This window comes from Salvelinus alpinus, chromosome 32 (genome assembly GCF_045679555.1).
Source record: "Salvelinus alpinus chromosome 32, SLU_Salpinus.1, whole genome shotgun sequence".
NCBI lineage: Eukaryota > Metazoa > Chordata > Actinopteri > Salmoniformes > Salmonidae > Salvelinus > Salvelinus alpinus.
In genome coordinates, this window is record NC_092117.1 from 5,811,527 (window position 1) to 5,837,598 (window position 26,072).

Consider the following 26,072-nt stretch of genomic DNA (forward strand, 5'->3'; position numbering starts at 1 on the left):
TCAGGTTGCTGGTCCACCTGCTCTTCTTCTTGTTTTATTTCTTTCATATCCTCTTCTTGTTGGCACCATTCTTGAAATGTTAGTGGATAAAACAGGTCAAAAGCAAGTTAACTTTAAAATCATCCACGACGAGTTACAGGTGCTAATGCTAGTAGTTGTAGAAGTATGAGTGGTAGTGCATTGCTAGCTAACGACGTAAACCATGAACGTGGCCATGTGTATGTTGTCTCATATACTGTATCTGGGCAGGTGAGGCTTTAACAATGGGAATTCCAAACCACCCGTTGCATAATTAGTATTCTAGAGCATCAAGTAATGACAAAAGAGAAGCTCCATGTATCTAATTATAGACAGGTTTACTAACATATAGCCTATTATAAGCAGACAAATACTAGATCTAAATGAGACTTAAAAACCCCATGTCAAAAAGTCATTACGCTGTCCCTGGGCAAATTAGGAATATTCTGTTTATTTGTGGATATAGGGATACTCGTAAGCGGGATATCAAAGGTGCATATAAACATCTTACACTGAATAAGACTAACCGGGATATGAGCTATTATCCGGAATACAGTGTGCATCTTTTTCTGGCCACCCCTATCTCTCTTTTCCATCCTCTCAGTCCAAATGATGTACTGTATATAAACCCTACATTGCTGATACTACACTACATGACCAAAAGTATGTGGTCACCTGCTCATCGAACATCTCATTCCAAAAGCATGGGCATTAATATGGAGTTGGTCCCCCGTTTGCATCTAAAAACAGCCTCCACTCTTCTGGGAAGACTTTCTGGGCAAGGTGTGTTCGTCTTTGCGCCAAATCCCGCATACTCAAATGACCCTGCTGCCATGGTACCCGGAACAGGAGAGGAAGGGAAGGTCACTTAAAAGCTACAGCCGCCAGAAACAAACACAGAGCAGCCAAAGCCAACAAACTAGATAGCTAGCTAACTTGTTTGCAGATAAACTGTCATGGTAGCAGGGACAACGTTTTCTGAAAATGTCAATACAAATAAGCATCATTCTCGGTTCATGAAATAGAAAAAGAGGCAAGAAGACTGCTCATCATGACCAATCCAGAAACCGGATTAAAATCGATTTAGAAAAATGGAAGAGTGATACCGAAATTGCCACCGTTCTCATGGACTGGTAGGTAAGTGATGGGTTGTGTTTTTAGCATCCTAGCTAGTTAGCTGCTAACCTTCGTGTGTTCAGTGTTCAAGCTAGCTAACACGGCTATTTAGCTAGCTAGCTAACATCTTCTGTATTCAAACTGTTTTGGACTCAAAATAATCTAACGATACTGCATGAACCCCACAGATGCCCAATGCCTTAATTTCAAATAGCTAATGTCAGCTAGCTAGTTAGCTAGATATGCAGATTGTTGACATGATAGTGTGTTTGGTTAGTAGATGATAATGCTAGTCAGCTAGATGGTCTACAGCATTTTCGGCACAGAACCACCGCCCCCAAAAAAATTCTCTCTAACTTTCGGTACAGTAATATCAAACAAACATGTATTTTTCAGGGAGATACTGGTGGAGACAGTCTGATTTCACGGGAACCTGAGGTTGTAGAAGTTGTGGTTATGGAAAAATCAACATCAAAAGAGGTTATTCTTTGTGATTCAATAATTATTTTGTTGGTAATTGAGCAAAATAGTTAACTACATGACGCTTGCCTGTTCAGCACATTGCCTATGTAGCATGGCATTGATTCCTACTTTGAACTTCCCAGCTTAAAGGACAACATGGCCAGTCAAGTAAACAATGGCTCATCTGCATGACATTATCATCTACAAACCAAACACACTATTACATCAACAATCTGCATATCTAGCTTTAGCTAGCTGGCTAACACTAGCTAGTTTAAATAAAGGCATTGGGTATCTTGTGGGGTTCATGCAGTGTAGCGACATGATGTATCCATCACTAGATTTCTTTGAGTACAAAACAGTCCTAATACAGAGTAGCCATGTTAGCTAGTTTGAACATTGAACACACTAAGGTAAGCAGCTAACGTACCTAGCAAGCTAGCATTCTAAAAACGCAACCCAGCACTTACCTACCAGTCCATCTTTCAAAATGTATTGCAATGTTCATCTGGTTTCTGGATTGGTCTTGATTCAGATCCAAGAACTGAGAATTATGCCTATTTCTGTCAAAATGTTCTGAATTTTTTTATCTGCAAACAAGTTAGCTTGTTGGCATCATCTGCTCTGTGTTTGTTTCTGGCGGCTGTAGTTTGCAAGTGACTTTCTCTTCCTCTCCAGCTCCTGGGCCATGGTAGCAGAGTTGTTAGTGGGTAGGATTTAGCGCAAAGACACACCTTACCCAGAAGGCCAGCTCAGGGCGGCTCAGGGCTCAACCCCCTTGTTTTAGTTCAAAATGAAAACACAACTCGAGGAGTGAGGCGGCATCTTTAAAAGTATGCGATAAGGTGTCTGTACTAGAATATACATACCTATATACTTGGCAAAAATGTATATTACCATTAATAAATGCATTTCTAAAGCTTACCAAATGTTTTACAATGGTGGAGCAGTACAAGAATGGATGCGCAGTGGCTTCAAAACACTGTGCACCCTTTCCCTCCCTCTCTCCTCCTACCCCACCCATCCACACACTCCTTTCTCTCTTTCTCTCTCTCTACCTGAACGAAGTAGTAGACCACAGCCAGAGGGATGATGATGGCGGTGAAAATGGGTGTGGCCAGGCAGATGACAAACAGCGTTCCAAGCACACCCAGGAAACACATGATCCACGAACGAAGCGATTGGGGGATGGCCTCGTCCACTGTGAATATGTCCTACAACAGGAAACAGGATGTGACATCAAACGATAATTGGCATCACCAACCAGGATAAAGTGAACGCAGGGGTAATGTAATATTCAAATATGCCAGGGCTACGTTCATTAGGGCATGCAACAGAAAGCGTTTTAAAACATTTGGCAAAAGAAAACATTTGTGACCAAAGTCCAGATAGCCCCTTTGTGTTTCAGTCTGTTTTTTTTGCTCATTTAGTGCCTAATGAACACAGCACAGTAGCAGGTTTGTCCCCTATACCTTGGCAAAGCGGTTGACAACCCTGCCGGATGGCGTAGTGTCAAAGAACATCATGGGAACGCGTAGAATGTTGTTGAGCAGCCGGGTGTGGAGGATACGAGACGCATTGATAGAGCCGTTAGCCAGGAGCAGGGTGCCCATGAATACAAATACACCTGTTGTGAGGAGAGGAGACTATTTTAATAATAAAATCTACCAAAAAGCACATTTCCATTTCTACAAATGGACAACACAGTATTATTCTTCTCTCACTCTCACCTACTTCATAAGGTGTCTTTAACATGGTCAATGAAGCAACTTTTCTCTTTCTCTTCTTCTCCTCTTACCTTGAGCCACGCCTAGCGCACCGAATACACCAATCCGAGTGTCCCTCTTCCAGTTGGGGTAGGTCTTATTGTAGTAATCCTCTGCGTCATTGGTCCAGTCACTCAGCCACAGGTTCTGACCAATGAAAGCAACGTTCTGGATGAAGTACACCAGGAAGAACATGGTGGAGTAGCCCCAGCCCATTGCACGTAGGTACTGGAGATACACCGAGAACTTCACCTGGAGAGAGAAAAAGAGAGAGGGAGAAAGGTAAAGGGAGACAGAAAAATATAATATTTCATGTTAATAAAGCACCTTGAATTTAAATGAATTGAGGGAGAGACAACACAGAGAGAATGATGGATGTATTTTAACTACAGTACCAGTCAAAAGTTTGGACTCTGGGTCTTCCTTTCCTGTGGCGGGCCTCATGAGAGCCAGTTTCATCATAGCGCTTGATGGTTTTTGCGACTGTTCTAAACATTTTCTGAAATGACTGACCTTCATGTCTTGAAGTAATGATGGACTGTCATTTCTCTTTGCTTATTTGAGCTGTTCTTGCCATAATATGGACTTGGTCTTTTACCAAACAGGGCCATCTTCTGTATACCACCCCTACCTTGTCACAACACAACTGATTGGCTCAAACATGTTAAGAAGGAAAGAAAATCCACAAATGAACAAGCCACATCTGTTAATTGAAATGCAACCCAGGTGACTACCTCATGAAACAGGTTGAGAGAATGCCAAGAGTGTGCAAAGCTGTCATCAAGGCAAAGGGTGGCTACTTTGAAGAATCTCAAATCTCAAATATATTTTGATTTGTTTAACACTTTTTTGGTTACTACATGATTCCATATGTGTTATTTCATAGTTTTGTGTCACGTCTACTACCGCTCCTCCTCTCCGGCACTCGTTTATTCATTATTACGCAGACCTGCCATCATTGTTACGCGCATATGCGCCTGATGAGACTCACCTGGACTCCATCGTCTTCCTGATTACCTCCCCTATATCTGTCAATCCCTTTGGTTCTTTCCCCAGTATATTTGTACGCTACTCGTGGTTCTTGTTTTGTTCCATGTTTCATTATTATTTTTCTAAATCACTCCCTGTACTTGCTTCCCGACTACTAGCGTACACATTACAGTTTAGATGTCTTCACTATTTTTCTACAACGTAGAAAAAAGTAAAAATAAAGAAAAACCCTTGAATGAGTAGGTGTGTCCAAACTATTGACTGGTACTGTATATACACTTCAAAGAGAGAATATTTACTGTTAGATGGGTTTTTTTCTCTGAATACTTTTTATTTTTTAATAAAAAATAAATTATAATTTCAACAGGATTATTACCACTAGAAGGACTCTTTGGAGTGCATATGATTTCTCAATCCTTGAATGACCAGTTGCCACTGAGTTTGTAGATTAGTGCATTTGATTTTGGGTTATTGAAGGGTTCTACAAACAGTAAGTGGTCTTACTTTTCCCACCTCCATACCAAGGCTCTAAGTCAATACAGGCCATAATACACAGCCCACAATATACCTGTCCCGTCTCCATGCTTTCCTTCTCGATCAGCCTCTGGCCTTTCTTGGTCTCGTCATCAGCAGGTGGCTTCGGTTTCTTTAGGGAACTGTTCTTTCTCAACCTAATACTGGGAAACACACACACAGATTGGGAGAAGAGGTGTGTTGATGGAGGAGAAAATGCGAGGAAAGTGTGAGTGTATATTTGATAATAAACACAAACACTTAAATGTCAGTGGTATTGGAGGAGAAAATGTTATGAAGGTGGAATGAACTAATTGATTCTCGCTGTAGAAGATGGAAGGATGGGAAAGAGAGAAGATGGAGTCATTCACAAATGATGTAATAAAGTGACAATGGCAGTAGGCTCTCTCTCTCTCTAGCCCGCACTCTCTGTTTGCAGAGGGGTCATGCCCACAGGGGGCACAGTGGCACGTGCCCCCTCAGCTTAGTACTGTTATTAAAAATAAACTATTTTTGTTGTTGTTGTTTCTGTGTAATACTACTAGCCACCTAGCAATTTTATAAAGGTTGTTTTCAGGGGTACAATCCAAGGTTATTCTGGCTGGAAAAATAGGAAACGACTTGAAAAAAAACAAAAGGAAAATTAAAGTGCTAGAATTAGGTAATTACAGTGCATTCGGAGAGAATTCAGACCCCTTCACTTTTTCCACATTTTGTTACGTTACAGCCTTATTCTAAAATGGATGAAAAAATTATTTCCCTCATCAATCTACACACAATACCCCATAATGACAACGCAAAAACAGGATTTAATAAATGTTTGCATTTTTTAAATAAAAAAATGAAATACCTTATTTAAATAAGTATTCAGACTCTTTACTATGAGACTCGAAATTGAGCTCAGGTGCATCCTGTTTCCATTGATCATCCATCACAACTTGATTGGAGTCCACTTGTGGTAAATTCAATTGATTGGACATGATTTGGAAAGGCACACACCTGTCTATATGAGGTCCCACAGTTGACAGTGCATGTCAGAGCAAAAACCAAGCCATGATGTTGAAGGAATTGTCCGTAGAGCTCTGAAACAGGATTGTTTCGGGGAAGGGTACCTAAAAATGTCTGCAGCATTAAAGGTCCCCAAGAACAATGGAAGAAGTTTGGAACCACAAAACTCTTCCTAGAGCTGGCCGCCTGGCTAAACTGAGCAATCGGGGGAGAAGGGCCTTGGTCAGGTAGGTGACCAAGAACCCGATGGTCACTCTGACAGAGCTCCAGAGTTCCTCTGTGGAGATGGGAGAACCTTCCAGAAGGACAACATCTCTGCAGTACTCCACCAGTCAGGCCTTTATGGTAGAGTGGCCAGACGTAAACCACTCCTCAGTAAAAGGCAAATGACAGCCCACTTGCAGTTTGCCAAAAGGCACCGAAAGACTCTCAGATCATGAGAAACAAGAGTCTCTGGTTTGGGCTAAGCTTCCTGCCATCCAGGACCTCTATACATGGCGGTATCAGAGGAAGGCCCTACAAATTGTCAAAGACTCCAGCCACCATAGTCATAGACTGTTCTCTCTGCTACCGCACGACAAGTGGTACCAGAGCGCCAAGTCTAGGTCCAAGAGGCTTCTAAACAGCTTCTAACCCCAAGCCATAAGACTCCTGAACATCTAATCAAATGGCTGCCCACACAATTTTCATTCCACCCCTTATATTTTACGCTGCTGCTACTCTCTGTTTATTATCTATGCATAGTCACTTTAATAACTCTACCTACATGTACATATTACCTCGACTAACCGGTGCACCCGCACACTGACTCTGTAACGGTACCACCTGTATATAGTCTCGCTATTGTTATATTACTGCTGCTCTTTAATTATTTGTTACTTTTATATCTTATTATTGTAGGTATTTTTCTTAAAACTGCATTGTTGGTTAAGGGCTTGTAAGTAAGCATTTCACTGTAAGCTCTGCATCTGTTGTATTTGGCGCGTGTGATTTGATTTGATGAAACCAAGATTGAACTATTTGGCCTGAATGCCAAGCGTCACATCTGGAGGAAACCTGGCACCATCCCTACGGTGAAGCATGGTGGTGGCAGCATCATGCTGTGGGGATTTTTTTCAGCGGCAGGGACTGGGAGACTAGTCAGGATCGAGGGAAAGATAGATCCTAAGGACAACGACCCTAAGCACACAGCCAAGACAACGCAGGAGTGGCTTTGTGACAAGTCTCTGAATGTCCTTGAGTGGCCCAGCTAGAGCTCGGATTTGAACCCAATCGAACATCTCTGGAGGGACCTGAAAATAGCTGTGCAGCGATGCTCCCCATCCAACCTGACAGAGCTTGAGAGGCTCTGCATAGAAGAATGGGAGAAACTCCCCAAATACAGGTATGCCAAGCTTGTAGAGTCATACCCAAGAAGACTCGAGGCTGTAATCGCTGCCAAAGGTGCTTCAACAAAGTATTGAGATAAGGGTCTGAATACTTATGTAAGTATTTGTACAACTCAAAATCTATTGTAGTGAGAAAGACCTTTAGAATTGTTGGGATTGCATTAAGTTACCAAAGTTGCATGATGAGCTTAAGTCGCAATTGGATGAACCAATTTCAATACAAGAAATACAAGATGCCATTTAGAGCTACCAAAATATGAGGCACCGGGAAGTGATGTTTATATAAAATTTCAGAAGCAGTTTGCAACTATACTTTTTTTCACCAGTACTGCTTAGAGTGTACAATTATTTTTGGGATAATGGTATTTTAAATGGAACTACTGCGGATGTAATTATAGCACTCATTGATAAAGCGGGTAAATACATGTCTCAATGCTTTAACCATAGACCAATCGCTTTACTGAATGTTGATTTTAAGATACTTTCTAAATTATTAGCAAACATACTTAGGAAAGTTATTCACCCTTTGAGTTCAACTGACCAGGTTGGTTTCATTTCTGTAGTGCCTTGCGGTCGTAGGCCGAGCAGTTGCCATACCAGGCGGGGATGCAACCAGTCAGGATGCTCTCGATGGTGCAGCTGTAGAAATTTTTGAGGATCTGAGGACCCATGCCAAATCTTTTGAGTCTCCTAAGGGGGAATAGGCATTGTCGTGCCCTCTTCACGACTGTCTTGGTGTGTTTGGATCATGACAGTTGATTGGTGATGTGGACACCAAGGAACTTGAAGCTCTCGACCCGTTCCACTACAGCCCCGTCGATGAGAATGGGGGCGTGCTCCACCTTCCTTTTCCTATAGTCCACAATCATCTCCTTTGTCTTGATCACATTGAGGGAGAGGTTGTAATCCTGGCGCCACACTGCCAGGTCTCTGACCTCCTCCCTTTAGGCTGTCTCATCCTTGTCACGGATCAGGCCAACCACTGCTGTGTCGTCGGCAAACTTAATGATGGTTTTGGAGTCGTGCTTGGCCATGTAGTCATGGGTCAACAGGGAGTACAGGAGGTGACTGAGCACACACCCCTGAGGGGCCCCCGTGTTGAGGATCAGCGTGGCAGATGGGTTGTTACCTACCCTTTACACCTGGGGGCGGCCCATCAGGAAGTCCAGGATCCAGATGCAGAGGGAAGTGTTTAGTCCCAGGGTCCTTAGCTTAGTGATGAGCTCTGAGGGCACTATGGTGTTGAACGCTGAGCAGTAGTCAATTAATAAAATTCTCACGACGGTGTTCCTTTAGTCAAGGTGGGAAAGGACACTGTGGAATAGAGATTGCGTTATCTGTGGATCTGTTGGGGCGGTATGCCAATTGGAGTGGGTTTAGGGTTTCTGGGACAATGGTGTTGATGTGAGCGATGACCAGCCTTTCAAATCACTTGACTACAGACATGAGTGCTACGGGTCGGTAGTAATTTAGGAAGGTTACCTTGGTGTTCTTGGACACAGGGACTATGGTGGTCTGCTTGAAACATGTTGGTATTACAGACTCGGTCAGTGACAGGTTGAAAATGTCAGTGAAGACACTTGCCAGTTGGTCAGCGCATGCTCGGAGTACACGTCCTGGTAATCCATCTGGCCCTGCGGCCTTGGGAATGTTGACCTGTTTTAAGGTCTTACTCACATCGGCTATGGAGAGTGTGATCACACAGTCGTCCAGAACAGCTGGTGCTCTCATGCATGCCTCAGTGTTGCTTGCCTCGAAGCCCGCATAGAAGTAATTTAGTTCATCTGGTAGGCTCATGTCACTGGGCTCACTGTTGTGCTTCCCTTTGTGGTCCGTAATAGTTTGCATGCCCTGCCACATCCGACGAGCTTCGGAGACGGTGTGGTAGGATTCAATATTAGTCCTGTATTGACGCTCTGCCTGTTTGATGGTTCATCGGAGGGCAGAGCTTGATTTCTTATAAGCGTCCCGGTTAGAGTCCCGCTCCTTGAAAGCGGCAGCTCTACCCTTTAGCTTAGTGCAGATGCTGCCTGTTATCCATGGTTTCTGGTTGGGGTACGTACGGTCACTGTGGGGACGACGTCATCGAAGCACTTATTGATGAAGCCAGTGACTGATGTGGTGTACTCCACAATGCCATCAGAAGAATCCCAGAACATATTCCAGTCTGTGCTAGCAAAACTGTCCTGTAGCTTAGTATCTGTGTTATCTGACCATTTCTGTATTGAGCGAGTCACTGGTACTTCCTGCTTTAGTTTTTGCTTGTAAGCAGGAATCAGGAGGATAGAGTTATGGTCAGATTTGCCAAATGGAGCGCTATGTGTGCAGTAAAGGTGGTCTAGAGTTTTCTTTCCTCTGGTTGCACATGTAACATGCTGGTAGAAAGCTGGTAGAGATGAGGTAAAACAGATTTAAGTTTCCCTGCAAGTCCCCGGCCACTAGGAGCGCCGCCTCTGGATGAGCATTTTCTTGTTTGCTTATGGCCTTATACAGCTCGTTGAGTGCGGTCTTCGTGCCAACAGTGGTTTGAGGCGGTAAATAAACAGCTATGAAAAATAGAGATGAAAACTCGCTTGCTAAATAGTGTGGTCTACAGCTTATCATTAGATACTCTACCTCAGGCGAGGAAAAACCTTGAGACTTCATTAATATTAGATTTTGTGCACCAGCTGTTATTGACAAATATATACAGACCACCACCCCTTGTCTTACCGGAGGCAGCTATTCTATCTTGCCGATGCTCTGAAAATCCAGCCAGCTGTTTGTTATCCATGTCGTCGTTCAGCCACGACTCGGTGAAACATAAGATATTACAGTTTTTAATGTCCCGTTGGTAGTATAGTCTTGATCGGAGCTCATCCAGTTTATTATCCAATGATTGCACGTTGGCAAACAGGACTGATGGTAGAGGCAGGTTACCCACTCGCCGTCGGATTCTTACAAGGAATCCCGACCTACGACACCTATATCTCTGTCGCCTCTTCAATGACGGGGATTTGGGCCTTGTCCGGTGTCTGAAGTAAATCCTTTGCGTCCAACTCGTTAAAGAAAACATCCTCGTCCAGTACGAGGTGAGTGATCGCTGTTCTGATATCCAGAAGCTCTTTTCGGTTATTCGAGATGGTGGCAGAAACATTATGTGCAAAATAAGTTACAAATAATGCAAAACAAAACACACACGATAGCACAATCGGTTAGGAGCCCGTAAAACAGCAGCCATCCCCTCCGGCGCCAATCATGTGTATCGATACAAAGTCATTATACAAATCAATAATATGTCATTCATAAAAATCATGTATATAATGAGCAACTTTATAATTATTCATCATTTTAAGTAACTATTTATATATTTTTTGTTTTTTGAAATTTCAATGCAGCCCGCCCATATATGCAACATTCGTCTTTTGATTTATTGTTAGGATGAAAGTGTGATATGCAAAGAAAATAAAGGAACGTATCGAAATGTGCCTTTATGAGTCAAATTATTTGGACCAGGACGAGAGAGAACAATGTGTCATGTTTGCATGAGGTGTGTTTTGTTGTTTGGTTAGTTTGATTGTGTTGTATGTGTTGTAAATACAAATATTAATACAAAAAACTATAGCAATAACTTGCTACCAAGAATCCATTTCAGGCTATCAATCAAGTTATAGTAGCTAGCTTGTCTAACCATCTTTTAGATTTTTTGACTTTAGAAAGCAAGCAATTACTACATGTACTAAATAAGACACACATTCCTTTTCATCTTTTACCCAGATTTTTACATACTGTAGATGCAGAGAGGCATATGCTTTTTCTTAAAAAGAATAACCAACAGGCCTCCCGAGTAGCACAGCGGCCTAAGGCACTGCTTTAGGTGTCACTACAGACCCGGGTTCGATCCCAGGCGGTGTCCCATTGGGCGGTGCACAATTGGCCCAGCGTCGTCCGGGCTAGGGAAGAGTTTGGCCGGGGAGGCTTTACTTGTCTCATCGCGCTCTAGCAACTCCTTGTGGCTGGCCGGGCGCCTGCAGTCTGACTTCGGTCATCAGTTGAATGGGGTTTCCTCCAACACATTGGTGCGGGTTGGTGTTAAGAAGCAAATTTTGGGGGGTCATGTTTCGGAGGATGCATGACTCGACCTTCATCTCTCCAGAGCCCGTTTATTAAAAATGGCTGTGAAGTGCTGCTTTTTTGTCCACCCTTTAACCACCCAGGGATCTGGCTCTGAACTAAAGAGTCATTTCAGACTCTTTCTCCCTCTTTCGCTCTCTCTCTCTCTCTCTAATACCTTCCATTGCGTTGGCTGCGTCGGATGCTGCTCTCTCTCTTCAGGGTCATTGAGACGATGTCTTCAGGAGGGGTGTCGGCCTGAGGATCCTGTAAATCAGGGACCACCCCCACCTCCTCACCATCAGAGGTTGGGTCTGTCGATAAACACATACACACAACCAGTTATATACACACACACACACACACTGCCAGTTACACACACAAACACAAAACCAGTTATACACACACACTCACCAGTGTGTTTCTTGCCCTCCTCATTAGCATAGGTGTCCAGGAACTCCGAGAAAGCCCCCTTGCTGTCCTTGAGACTTTGGTATGACCCGACCTCAGAAACACATCCATCTTTCAGTACAACAATCTCATCCACGTAGGGCAGGAAGCTCACTCCATGGGTCACCAAGATACGGGTCTACAGAGGGAGAAAGAGTAAGAGAGGAAGAGGAGGAGGAGACGAGGGAGGGGGATGAGAGGAAGTTGGGCAGGAGAAATAGGAGAAGGTGGAGGAGAGGAGAAAAACTGTACTCCATGGGTCACAAGTCCACGGAGGGATCAGAAAGATAGGACATCTGTCCGTCCATCCATTCATCTGTCTGTCTATTGATCTAATTTATCTAATTTATTTGGTTAGCCATTCTACTCACCTTATCTTTGAGTATGCCTTTAGGTCCCACCACCTCCTCAAACAGATGTTTGCCCACATGAGAGTCTACAGCTGAGAGAGGGTCATCCAGCAGGTAAACGTCAGCCTGGCTGTAGGCCGCCCTGGCCAGGCTCACACGCTGCTTCTGACCCCCGGAGAGGTTAATACCCTGGGGGAGGAAAGGAGAGGGGAAGGGAGGAGAAGAGAGCGGAGGAGAGGGGAGGGAAACGGGGACATACGTAGCTCATTACCTGGACACGAGAGATGGCATTAGCTATAGAGAGAAAACATAGTTGAATCTCTATGGCATTGGCATTTAAATTAGCTGTACAGCTTACTTCTTGAGTTGACAGAATTGAAATGAAATTGACCCCACCATGGTCATTAGCTGGACATGAGAGACGCTGTTATCAATAGAGATAGAACATTGTTTTTGCATGTAAATGAGCTGTGTTGATGGAAAAACAGGGTCCATCAAAAACAGGTTCCATCATCACTGGCACGTGGATTTGTTGTTTTTAGTGTACCTACTGACCGATTTATGATTCAAGGGCCCATTTGGGATGCAGACCCAATCTCAGTGCGTTCTCCTTAGCACCAGCCCCTCTCCCCTAACCACCTCCAGACCATCCAGTCATCTCTCACCTTCTCCCCGATCTCAGTCTGGTCTCCCCCAGGCAGCAGCTCCAGGTCGGGCCCCAGGGCGCAGGCCTCCAGCGTAGCCTGGAAACGAGAGTCCTCCAGTGGGTAGCCAAACAGGATGTTGTCCCTGAGAGTGGCGTTCTGGATCCAGGCCTGTTGGGGCACGAAGGCTACCGACCCCTGGAGAGAGCAGAGACGGGAGGGGAGAGAGAAGAGGGAAGGGGTGGGAGGAAGGAGTGTGGGAGACAGAGAGAGGGAGTGGATGGGAAAAGAGGGAGGGGAGTGAGTGCAGGAGGAGAGAGAGAAAGGGAGTGGGTGGGAAGAAGGAGTATGGGAGACAGAGAGAGGGAGTAGATGGGAAAAGAGGGAGGGGAGTGAGTGCAAGAGGAGAGAGAGAGTTTTAGCAATGACATTTACATTCTTCTCCATATGTATTTTGACAGTAAAGCTGCATTTTTCAATTTGCCTCTATACTCCAGCATTTTGGATTTTAAATAAAAATGTTTCATATCAGGCAACATCCAATATAAAGAGAAAGGGGGAATGTCCACTCACTGTTACGGCTCCCAAACATATTTATAGATAAGCTTACTATCGCTGTTGATATGGCCAGTAGTGAGCTTTGCCACGTGAAAAGTAAACAAACAGGCAAATATAGCCTACAAATAGATTCAGAACCACAGACAGCGATCGGAATACACCCGATTTGACAGTTAGGTCCAACAGAGGAAAGTGGAAGATGCATTTTTTGACAAAATTATAAAGAAAACCAATAAGCAGTCTTTTTAAATAACTTGTTGTTCCTAAACAGGCTTCTTACAGTCACTGACACCTTTCATGCAATGGGCATTGCACATAATGAGTCCAAACGTTTCACAGAAGCTGGACAAAAAGGATGTCCAATTTAAATTAAAAAGGGGAATGTCTGACAGTTTTGCTCCTTGTGATATTTTAATAAAACTTTGATGATGTACGTAAGGCTACTTTGTGCGCCTCCGCTGGCAAAATCAATGCTAAAACCAATTGTGTTGCAGCTAACACCAGCTTTTGGTCAGTCTTAAATATCCCTAGTTACACTAACCGAATTTGGCCTATTGGTGCACGTTTTTAAGCAAACACCTCAATTATTTCCACCCCTTAAATTAAATTGCAAAACTAATGTGCATTTGGCACTTCCGCCTCCTTACCGCCAGCCGAAAATAGAGCCCTATAAGTGAATTTGCCCAAATACTTATGACTTCTTCAAATGGCGGACTAGATACATAAAGAGCTTTCATTTCTAAATGGTTAAACAGATATGTATGAACATGCCTTTAAATATAAGGTGACATTCTGTACTGTGGCCTCATATAAAACATTTCATCTCAAATCCAAAGGGCTGGAGTATAGAGACACATTTAAAATGCAAGCTTCACTATCCAAATAAGGAGGTGCAGCCAATTCAATTCCCATCACTGGCAAACGGTTCCATCGACCTGCAGCGTGCGCAATCATACTTTTTTCAGCGTTCTTATATTGGAAAGGTTAACTGTGAGGCTGCAGATCTTCAAATTGGACCAGAGTTGTGAGTTTTGTCAAGCACTGTATCTAACTTAAGGCAGGTAGCCTAGCAGTTAGAGCGTTGAGTCAGTAACCGAAGGGTCGCGGGTTTGAAATAACTGAGCCGACAAGGTGAAAAATCTGTCGATTTGCCCTTGAGCAAGGAGTTTAACCCTAATCTGATCCAGGGAAGCCATACATTATGGCTGACCATGTAAAAACAATATATTTCACTGGTCATTTATTGTCAACTCAATAAATTATTTAAAAATAGGTCATACTGACTAATTTGAGTATTTCATGTGAGTATAAAAGCAGTAAAAACTTTTATTATTATTACCTGCATGACGTGCGTGTGTATGTTACCTGTACATTGATGAAGCCCTTTGCGCTGTGCATCTCTCCCAGAATTGCTGATATCAGAGAAGATTTCCCAGAACCCACCACTCCCACCACTGCTACCAGCTTGCCGGGCTTAATTTCCAATGACACACTGACACACACACAAACACACACGCACAAACACGGACACACACAACACGTTTAACAAAGCAGAGGTGATGATTGCAAAAGCCACACCTCTCAATGCATATCTGAGTATTTATTGAATGCTTTTTTATACTTTTAATTGCTGCTGTACTGACAGGAGAGGTTAAACTGAAAGTTAGCAATTCATCGTACTGTGTACACTACGCCGTATCCAGTGCATATGACAATAAACTTTGATTTGATACGACTTCTCTGTTAAAACAGACACGCACCCACAGAGGAGGGAAACTCACTTTTTGAGAACAGGTTCAGCGTCTTTCTCCCAAGCGAAGGTTCCATTACAGACACTCACGGCTGTGTCTGGGAACAGACATAGACACACGTTTGAGGCACAGGAGGTTGGTGGCACCTTGATTGGGGAGGACGGGCTCATGTTAACGGCTGGAGCGGAATAGGTGGGATGGGATCAAACACGTCAACAAACATGGTTTCCATGTGTCTGATGCCTTTCCATTCGCTCCGTTCCGGCCACTATTATGAGCAGTCCTCCCCTCCGCAGCTTCCTGTGGTTTGAGGGGTGCTTGATTTAACTTGGCTGTTTGCACTATTGACCACTATGCCACTGGTTTCATTATACCGGCAAACAAAATGCAACTAATGCAACTAAAGTATTGACATAAAGGGACGGTTTTCCGGGCACAGATTAAAACTAGTCCTTGACTAAATGGAGATTCTCAATTGAAAATGCTTCTTAGTCCATGGGACTAGGCTTAATCTGTGTCTAGGAAACCCGTATCGGTGTTTTGCTTTATGGGGTTAAAGAGCATGTAACAAAGTGTGTGACATTTGACCCTTGACCTACTGAAGCTGGGGTCGTGACGCACGATGTTGGTGTCCAGGTCGTCTCCTCCCAGGAACTTTTCCAGACGCGTCTTCGAAACACTGGTCTGGAGGGACAAACACACAGGTGTATGTAGGGAGTGTGTGTGTTTTACCAAGCCAATTTATATTCCTGCACTGGTATATCATTTTGCTTATTTGAACCCACATTTATTTTGATACAAGTCAGAATATCTTCATACAAGACAAATTATCTTGAAGTAAATGCATTTTTGGGGTAAGCAAAATTAACTAAAAACAAGTAATTTAGACTTGAATATAAATGTAAGATGTGTGTGTGCATGTGTGTGGACGTATGTGTGTGTGTGTGCTGTCCTACCTGCACCATTGCCGCTATGAGCATGGGCAGGAAGGCCAGAGGGAAGCGGAGGATGTTGAACAGAGAGATGGAGGTGAAGGCTTTCCCTGCATCCAGAACGTTCTCTGAGTCCACTGCTACAAACACTGCAAAGGTTGCCAAGGAGACCTGGAGACACACACGGGTTAGTTAGAGTGTGTGTGTGTGTGTGTGTGTGTGTGTGTGTGTGTGTGTGTGTGTGTGTGTCTCTCTCTCCTTTTATCTCAGTACTCACCAGGGCAGGGGCGCAGGAGAAGATGAAGGTGGAGACGGACGAGAGGTAGGCAAACTTCCTCATGACCACTAGCTCTTGTTCTCTGATCCCCATCACCTGGTTCTGGAATGATGGTTCCCATGCATATAGCTTCAGGATCTGGAGAGTGGGATGGGGAGGGAGAGAGTGAGAGGTTGGAAGGGGGGAATAAGAGAGGGAGTGAGGGAGGGAGGAGAGGAAAGGGGGAGTGGGAAGGAGAGAAGAAGAGGGAGAGAGGTAGGGAAATGAGAAAAGGAGAGGGGGAGGTGGAACGGGTGGGAAAGGCAGGTGAGAAAGTCTGATGTGGCTCTTTAGTTCAGAGCCATGTCCTTGGGGGGTTTAAATGTGCACAAAGCAGCAGCATAAAGCAGCAGCACAAAGCAGCAGCATAAAGCAGCAGCACCTCACAGCCATTTTCGTTTTCAATAAACCATAAAAAGCCTGCACGTGCGCACACACACACACACACACACACACACACACACACACACACACACACACACACACACACACACACACACACACACACATGTAGAGCCTGAAAGCTCAATAAATATTACAATATTATAATCTTACAATACTAAAAATGTATAGTAAATAATATTACAGTACTACAAAACTATTATAATTCAACACAAAGTGAGTAGGCAGGTCTGAAGCCGAAAAATGTAATAAATTCAGATGAGCATCACAAGGCCTACTTCACCCATGCTCTACCAAGGTTTTCCAGCACACAACTTTGGCCTACTACAGTAGCTATGTTGGTCTTTTGTACATCAAACAACATGTAAGCAGGTTGCTTAGGATTCAAACCTTCTCAGACAGCAAGGTTTCATCTAAATTGGTGACATATTGGCTTAGATGTGATGGTAGGAAAATGTGATCTTAGCATTGAGCACTATAATACCGTGACTACCTGCAATTAGCTCCAACAGCGAACGTATTAATGGCATGCCATTTTAGATTGGCCTCTACCTCAAGTACTCTTAATAATGTACTGTTGATAGAATATCTCTAAGATATATAGTCAAATGCACTGTTTAGTGCTGGGACGAAGAAAACTGTAGATTTGAAGTAGGACAAGCACACACCACTGCGCTAGCATACTTTTAATTAGGTATATTGAACCGTATTATTATTCAAGCTAATACCTTGATGCCATTCAGCATCTCGTTCACGATTTTCATCCGTTTGTCTTTGTACTTCATGTTCTCAATCTGGAAATAGAGACACAGACAGAAATAGGAACGTGAGGTAAGAAGGTTTTGCACTAACTGCTGTTGATGACAGTTCATTAACTCATACACCCAATAACCCCAGAAACAGATCAGTTCATGTAGAATAGGGTTGTTGAAGCTTCACCGTTTAGATTTAGCACAGTGGAGAGCAATTCACGTTTGTGCGGTATGATAATATCGTAGCAAATTCCAGGGGCTGGCCTGACCCGAACTCAAACTCCAGAGGCTCCTGAGACTTCCAGTCCAACACATCAGCCTCTCCCTCCCCCATCCTCCCCTCACTCTTGTTATTCCTCCTCCAGAACCATGACAGCCAGCATCGCAGATTCTACCTCCCTCTCCCCTACCTTCCCCCTCCCCTTTTTCCACCCTCTCTTCCCCCTTTTCCCCTTCCTAACCTGAACGTTCTTGGACATGTTGGCCAGCAGACCATTGATGGGCACCATGAGGACCATGACAGCCAATCCAGCCAGTACAGCAGGCCCAAGCTCTATCCATAGGAAGGCGATAGCGAGTGCTATCTGCAGTGGGCACGACCACAGCAGGTGGATGAAGTTAATAACGTCATTGAATCGCTGAGCGTCGGCTGACATCAGGTTCACCGTCTCCCCGACTGTCGACTCCTTACGGGCGTCGTTCGATACGACCAGAGCCTGGGGGAGAGAGTGGAGGAGGGAAGGGAGATGTGGAGAGAGAGGGACGAGGGGAAATAAGTTCGAGTGGAGGAGAGGGAGGAGAGAGCGAAAGAGAGAGGAGGGAAGGAGATAGAAATGGAAGAGGATAGAGAGCAGGATGGAGGGGGAGAGTTGAACGAAAGGTTACTAAAGAGTAATAACACTTCTTTGAGCAGATACTGAAAGAACTCCACGACACGTTGAAGTGCCACCTAACACTAAGTGAACAGTTACAGTACCATTCCAAAGTTTGGACACACCTACTCATTCAAGGGTTTTATTTTATTTCTACTATTTTCTACATTGTAGAATAATAGTGAAGGTATCAAAACGATGAAAAAACCCATATGGAATCAGGTAGTAACCAAAAAAGTGTTAACTTCTTATGACAGGGGGCAGTATTGAGTAGCTTGGATGAATAAGGTGCCCAGAGTAAACTGCCTGCTACTCAGGCCCAGAAGCTAAGATATGCATATTATTAGTAGATTTGGATAGAAAACACTCTGAAGTTTCTAAAACTGTTTGAATGATATCTGTGAGTATAACAGAACTCATATGGCAGGCAAAAACCTGAGAAGAAAATCCAACCAGGAAGTGGGAAATCTGAGGTTTGAAGGTTTGCCTATCCAATATACAGTGTCTATGGGGTCATATTGCACTTCCTACGGCTTCCACTAGATGCCAACAGTCTTAAGAACCTTGTTTCAGGCTTCTACTGTGAAGGATGAGGGAATACGAGCTGATTGAGTAAGGGGTCTGGCAGAGTGCCATGAGCTCAATCAGGCGCGCCCCCGTGAGAGGTAGCTGCATTCCTTTTCGTTTCTAAAGACAAAGGAATTCTCCGGTCGAAACATTATTGAAGATTTATGTTAAAAACATCCTAAAGATTGATTCTATACATCTTTGACATGTTTCTACGAACTGTAATGGAATGTTTTGACTTTTCGTCTGGCCTGCGCGTCATGAATTTGGATTTTTGAACTAAACGCGCAAACAAAAAGGAGGTATTTGGACATAAATAATGGACTTTATCGAACAAAAACAAACATTTATTGTGGAAATGGGATTCCTGGGAGTGCATTCTGATGAAGATCATCAAAGGTAAGTGAATATTTATAATGCTATTTCTGACTTTTGTTGACTCCAAAACATGGCGGGTACCTGTATGGCTTGTTTTTGTGTCTGAGCGCCGTACTCAGATTATTGCATGGTGTGCTTTTTCCGTAAAGTTTTTTTGAAATCTGAAACAGCGGTTGCATTAAGGAGAAGTTTATCTAAGTTCCATGTGTAGTACTTGTATCTTTTATCAATGTTTATTATGAGTATTTCTATAAATTGATGTGGCTCTCTGCAAAATGACCGGATGTTTTGGAGGCAAAACATTACTGAACATAACGCGCCAATGTAAACTAAGATTTTTGGATATAAATATGAAATTTATCGAACAAAACATACCTGTATTGTGTAACATGAAGTCCTATGAGTGTCATCTGATGAAGATCATCAAAGGTTAGTGATTTTTATCTCTATTTCTGCTTTTTATGACCCCTCTCTTTGGCTGGAAAAATTGTGGTGGGATTAACAACAACACTGTGGTGGGATTAACAACAAGTTTATCTTTAAAATGGTGTAAAATACTTGTATGTTTGAGCAATTTTAATTATTAGATTTCTGTTGTTTGAATTTGGCGCCCTGCACTTTCACTGGCTGTGTTCAAGTCGATCCCGTTAACGGGATCTCAGCCGTAAGAAGTTAAACAAATCAAAATATATTTTATATATAAAGTGTATAAAGTAGCCACCCTTTGCTTTGATGACAGCTTTGCACACTCTTGGCATTCTCTCAACAAGCTTCACCTGGAATACTTTTCCAGCGGTCTTGAAGGAGTTCCCACATATGCTGAGCACTTGCTGACGGCTTTGCCTTCACTCTGCGGTCCAACTCATCTCAAACCATCTCAATTAGGTTGAGATCGGTGATTGTGGAGGCCAGGTCATCTGATGCAGCACTCCATCACTCTCCGTCTTGGTCAAATAGCCCTTACACAGCCTGGAGGTGTGTTGGGTCATTGTCCTGTTGAAAAACAAATGATAGTCCCACTAAGCGCAAACCAGATGGGATGGCGTATCGCTGCAGAATGCTGTGGTAGCCATGCTGGTTAACTGTGCCTTGAATTCTAAATAAATCACAGACAGTGTCACCAGCAAAGCACCCCCACACCATCACACCACCTCCTCCGTGCTTCACAGTGGGATCCACACATGCGGAGATCATCCGATCACCTACTCTGCGTCTCACAAAGACACTGAGTCAATTTGAACTCATCAGAACAAAGAACAGATTTCCACCAGTATAATGTCTATTGCTCGTGTTTCTTGGCCCAAGCAAGTCTCTTCTTCTTATTGATGTCCTTTAGTAGTGGTTTCTTTGCAGCAATCCAACCATGAAGGCCTGATTCACGCAGTCTTCTCTGAATAGTTGATGTTGAGATGTGTCTGTTACTTGAACTCTGTGAAGCAGTTATTTTGACTGTAATTTCTGAGGCTGGCAAGTCTAAGGAACTTATCCTCTGCAGCAGAGGTAACTCTGTGTCTTCCTTTCCTGTGGCGGTCCTCATGAGAGCCAGTTTCATCATAGCGCTTGATGGTTTTTGCGACTGCACTTGAAGAAACCACCCCTACCTTGTCACAACATAACTGATTGGCTCAAACACATTAAGAAGGAAAGAAATTCCACAAATTAACTTTTAACAAGCCACACCTGTGAATTGAAATGCATTCCAGGTGACTACCTCATGAAGCTGGTTGAGAGAATGCCAATAGTGTGCAAAGCTGTCATCAAGGCAAAGGGTGGCTACTTCTAAGAATCTCAAATATAAAATATATTTTGATTTGTTTAACAGTTTTTTCAATGCTACAGTACATGATTCTATATGTGTTATTTCATAGTTTTGATGTCTTCACTATTATTTTACAATGTAGAAAATAGTAAAAATAATGAAAAACCCTGGAATGAGTAGGTGTGTCCAAACTTTTGACTGGTACTGTATACCACACATAGGGCCGGCATCAGGCATAGTTTTTTGGGGGAACTCAGTCGGAGTCTCAACTTACTGTTGGCGTTAGAATAGTAGAATACACAAGGTGCAAGTAAAAAATGTGGTTGTGCATCAGCAGTTTTTCTCTTGTTTTGTCAGTCACTGACATTCACTCCATTGCAGGAAATTAGCTTTAAAACTACAAAAATGTCTCTCCACTCCATGGCAAAATTGGTAGAATTGCAGGAAATTTGCTTTAAAACTGCCAACATTTCTCTCTGCCCCATGGTAAAATGAGTAGAAATGTGTTATAAAATTCCTAAATGTTCTCTCCGCCCCATGGCAAAATGTATAGGAACTGCAGAAAACTTGATTTTAAAACAGAAAAAATATCTCTGCCCCATGGCAAATTTATTAGAATTGCATGACATTTCGTATAAAATAATTTTCTCTCCGTTCCATGGCAAAATGTGTAGAATTGCAGGAAATACATTTTAAAATGTACATTTTTCTCTCTGCCGTCAAGAGGGGTGCCACTAAATCAATCAATAAATCATTCAATCAAATGCATTTTTAAAGCCTTTTTTACATCAGCTGGTGTCACAAAGTGCTATATAGAAACCCAGCCTAAAACCCCAAACAGCAAGCAATGCAGATATAGAAGAAGTACGGTGGCTAAAAAAAACTCCCTAGAAAAGGCAGGAACCTAGGAAGAAATCTAGAGAGGAACCAGGCTCTGAGGGGTGGCCAGTCCTCTTCTTGCTGTGCCGGGTTGAGATTATAACAGTACATGGCCAAGATGTTCAAGGATGTGAACAATCATGCTTAGGCTAGATCACACACATAATCCCACACTCCCTCCCATCCTATCCCATAAGCACCCATAAGCACTCATCAACTCATTGATTGTTTTAGAGAGAAAGCCAGTATATTGGAATGCATAAATAACAGCAGATTGTTTTGCTCCTATATGAGATGGTACGAAATAGTTCTCTCTGTTCTGTATCTTTCCAATCTCTGGCCCTTAAATATACATGGAGAGCTAACATCAACAACAAGCATGTCAATCTCTCCCGGCTCAAAGTAGAGAAGAGATTGACTGCATCACTACTTGCCTTGGCAACAGCTAATGGAGATCCGTAATAAATACAAATACAAAATCTCTGTCAAATCTCCGCCACTGTTAGATCAAGGAAGCCGGGGGGGTTGAACCCCGATCCTCAAGGAACACAAGTGCAAGACAATAACACGTACCTTCTTGTACACAGCAGCCATGATGGCTGTTCTGACTTTCATCCCCAGAACGAAGCAGCGTTGGAAGTACTGCTGCAGGAACAGAGACTGAAAGATGGCCACCAGGATAAGCAGCACTGCATACATGTACCCTGTCCACGTGTAGATGGATTTGTCCGTAGTGAAGGATATCATCAACCTGGGATATACCAAAACCACAAGTTAAACCACTACATTTTGGGCGAAAAAAACGATGCATACTGGTATATGCACAAAACATAGCATTCTTTTAACAACAAATTTACAACAACGTTTTGAACTTGCAATGTAGTATTTGGACAGTTAAGAAAAGTTAAGGTAAATACATTTGATTCGATCCCTTTTTGACAGCATCCCTATTGATTTAGGCAAAACTTTCCATACATGTTTGGCCATGGAAGAAGGGGTCAGAAAGAGACTTTTTCGACCTGAATGCCAAGACATTCAGGAGATATTGGGGCTACATGTTGACCCGTTTTACATACCCCACCATACCATGAGACATCCATGTCTTCATCACTGGAAAAGGTAAACGGTTGAGTTTGATATCATTTAAAAGCTTACTGTTTGTAAGCTTTTAAATGATATCAAACTCAACCGTTTACAGTTTCCGGTGATGAAGACATGGATGTCTCATGGTATGGTGGGGTATGTAAAACGTAAAATTGTCAAACGTAATTTTATATTTTTCTATAAAAAATTTTTTTTTACTGAAATACCCTGTTCAAAGGTACTTCAATATTTTGTCTTGCCCATACAACCTCTGAATGGCACATACTGAATAGACAATCCATGTCTCAATTGTCTCAGAGCTTAAAAATCCTTCTTTAACCTCTCCTCCCCTTCATCTACACTGATTGAAGTGGATTTAACAAGTGACATCAATAACGAATCATAGATTTCACCTGGTAAGTCTATGGTATGGAAAGAGCAGGTGTTCTTAATGTTTTGTACACTCAATGTATAACCCCACTGTCCGTTTTCACGTTGTCTAATTAAAAAAGCAATTAACCACGCATACACGCACGCACACACACTTTAGAAATTCCAAAAACGTATCAATTTACTTTAGTATTTAATCCTAATTTGACCCTAATCCAGAGAACAAGAAAACAGTTTACAGTTTACCCCCCTTGGGTTGTGCCGTGGCGGAGATCTTTGTGGGCTATACTCGGCCTTGTGTCAGGATGGTAAGTTGGTGGTTGAAGATATCTCTCTAGTTGTGTGGCGGCTGTGCTTTGGCAAAGTGGGTGGGGTTATAGCCTGCCTGTTTGGCCCTGTCTGGGGGTATCGTTGGACGGGGCCACAGTGTCTCCCGACCCCTCCTGTCTCAGCCTCCAGTATTTATGCTGCAGTAGTTTGTGTCGGGGGGCTAGGGTCAGACTGTTATATCTGGAGTATTTCTCCTGTCTTATCCGGTGTCCTGTGTGAATTTAAGTATGCTCTCTCTAATTCTCTCTTTCTTTCTTTCTCTCTTTCTTTCTTTCTCTCTCAGAGGACCTGAGCCCTAGGACCATGCCTCAGGACTACCTGGCCTGATGATTCCTTGCTGTCCCCAGTCTACCTGGCCGTGCTGCTGCTCCAGTTTCAACTGTTCTGCCTGCGGCTATGGAACCCTGACCTGTTCACCGGACGTGCTACCTGTCCCAGACCTGCCGTTTTCAACTCTCTAGAGACAGCAGGAGCGGTAGAGATACTCTGAATGATTGGCTATGAAAAGCCAACTGACATTTACTCCTGAGGTGCTGACCTGTTGCACCCTCGACAACCACTGTGATTATTATTACTCGACCCTGCTGGTCATCTATGAACATTTGAACATCTTTGCCATGTTCTGTTATAATCTCCACTCGGCACAGCCAGAAGAGGACTGGCCACCCCTCATAGCCTGGTTCCTCTCTACGTTTCTTCCTAGGTTCCTGCCTTTCTAGGGAGTTTTTCCTAGCCACCGTGCTTCTACACCTGCATTGCTTGTTGTTTGGAGTTTTATGCTGGGTTTCTGTACAGCGCTTTGTGTCATCAGCTGATGTAAGAAGGGCCTTCTAAATACATTTGATTGATTGATTGATTGATTTACTTCTTTAAAAAATTTTGATTACCATCTCGTGGACAGGAACCAGCGCAACGCTCGCTCACCATAAAAATGTTTCAGTTTTATTAGTCAAGTTTAAAAGATTGACGTCAATCTTTTAAACTTGTCTAATAAAACTACACACGTCATTCTCTCTGGCACCAAAAGTGAAAAAAGTGTTGCTAGGGGACATCACATAATTGGCATATATATTACTCCTACAGAATTTCTACGTGGGCGAGGATATTGGACATTTTATCAAAGCCTACTAGATGATAAATTGTTTATAACTAGGACAGAATCGTTTATAACGGACTTTTTCCGACATAACATAGGTACAGCAAATCCCCTTATTGTATGGGACACTTTTATGCTGCCTTTAGAGGCAATGCAATTCAGTACTCATCTATAAAACAAAAGCAATTTAGATCAAAAGAGTCCATATTAACAAAGGAAATTGAAAGACTAACAGTACAGTGAGATAGCAATAAAAACGGTACCATAGAGGCACAGAATAAGTTAGAGGAAAAACAAAAAGAAATGGAGGAACTTATTCAAGAAAGATCCAGTGTAATATATTATAAAAATAAAGCGAACTGGATTGAATATGGGGAAAAATGCACAAAATAATTTTTCAATCTTCAACAGAAATGCTACCAAAGAAAATGTATTGAAACTTGTTACAAATGATGGAGTCACGCATTATTCACCAAATTATATTTTGAAAGAGGAAGTAAAGTACTTTAAGAATATGTTTTAGTTTCAGTCTCCTTAAAAATAAAGGAGAGCCGCACACTCTAGAAGCTCAGATGCAAAAATATTTAATTTACCAACGTTTCGACAGGCAAGCTGGAGGACACTGAAACTTACACCATAATTTGCAAATAAATTCATAAAAAATCCTACAATGTGATTTTCTGGATTTTTTTTTCTCATTTTGTCTGTCATAGTTGAAGTGTACCTATGATGTGGGAGAACTTGCACAATTGGTGGCTGACTAAATACTTTTTTGCCCCACTTTATATCTAAACCGGCACCTCTTTCGAGACCACTACCAGTTGGTGGCATTCTATTTTAATACTACATTTTCTAAATTTACTATAAAATGTTCAATTTTCGCACACCCAAAATGCCTACTATTTAGAACGCAAGTACGGGTATTCGGACACGGCCAAAGTCCATAGGCCTAGAACTGGTTGACTCACTTGAGGATCTGTGGACTGGCAAAGGATAGCAGGTCCGTTACGAGCTTGAAGAAAGCTGATTCCCACAGGACCCCTTTAAATGTGGTCCGGATGGTGGGGATGAGCCACGACTTGGGGTAGTCCTCCTTCTCTTCTTTCTTCTTCTTCTTCTCCTTCTTCTTGTCCTTTTTATCCCCCTTTTCCTTCTAGTACAGTGAAATAGATCAATCAGTACTGTTTCAGAGAAAGTTGAGATATTCAGG

At 42.9% G+C, this 26,072-nt stretch overlaps 1 protein-coding gene across 1 annotated transcript in view; it reads right to left on the minus strand.

Annotated features, from left to right (window-relative positions):
- Positions 1-26,072, minus strand: part of abcc2 (ATP-binding cassette, sub-family C (CFTR/MRP), member 2) — a 53,917-nt gene that overhangs the window by 20,644 nt on the left and 7,201 nt on the right. The window contains exons 8-24 of the mRNA XM_071379782.1: positions 25,831-26,015; positions 22,537-22,714; positions 17,970-18,224; positions 17,485-17,550; positions 16,316-16,453; positions 16,063-16,209; positions 15,706-15,790; positions 15,137-15,203; positions 14,721-14,847; positions 12,819-12,995; positions 12,175-12,342; positions 11,768-11,942; positions 11,532-11,667; positions 4,921-5,029; positions 3,395-3,614; positions 3,069-3,223; positions 2,655-2,810 (exon numbers count right to left, since the gene is read on the minus strand). Coding sequence (XP_071235883.1) covers positions 2,655-2,810; positions 3,069-3,223; positions 3,395-3,614; positions 4,921-5,029; positions 11,532-11,667; positions 11,768-11,942; positions 12,175-12,342; positions 12,819-12,995; positions 14,721-14,847; positions 15,137-15,203; positions 15,706-15,790; positions 16,063-16,209; positions 16,316-16,453; positions 17,485-17,550; positions 17,970-18,224; positions 22,537-22,714; positions 25,831-26,015 — 2,544 coding nt within the window. The remainder of the gene's footprint in view (positions 1-2,654; positions 2,811-3,068; positions 3,224-3,394; positions 3,615-4,920; positions 5,030-11,531; positions 11,668-11,767; positions 11,943-12,174; positions 12,343-12,818; positions 12,996-14,720; positions 14,848-15,136; positions 15,204-15,705; positions 15,791-16,062; positions 16,210-16,315; positions 16,454-17,484; positions 17,551-17,969; positions 18,225-22,536; positions 22,715-25,830; positions 26,016-26,072) is intronic.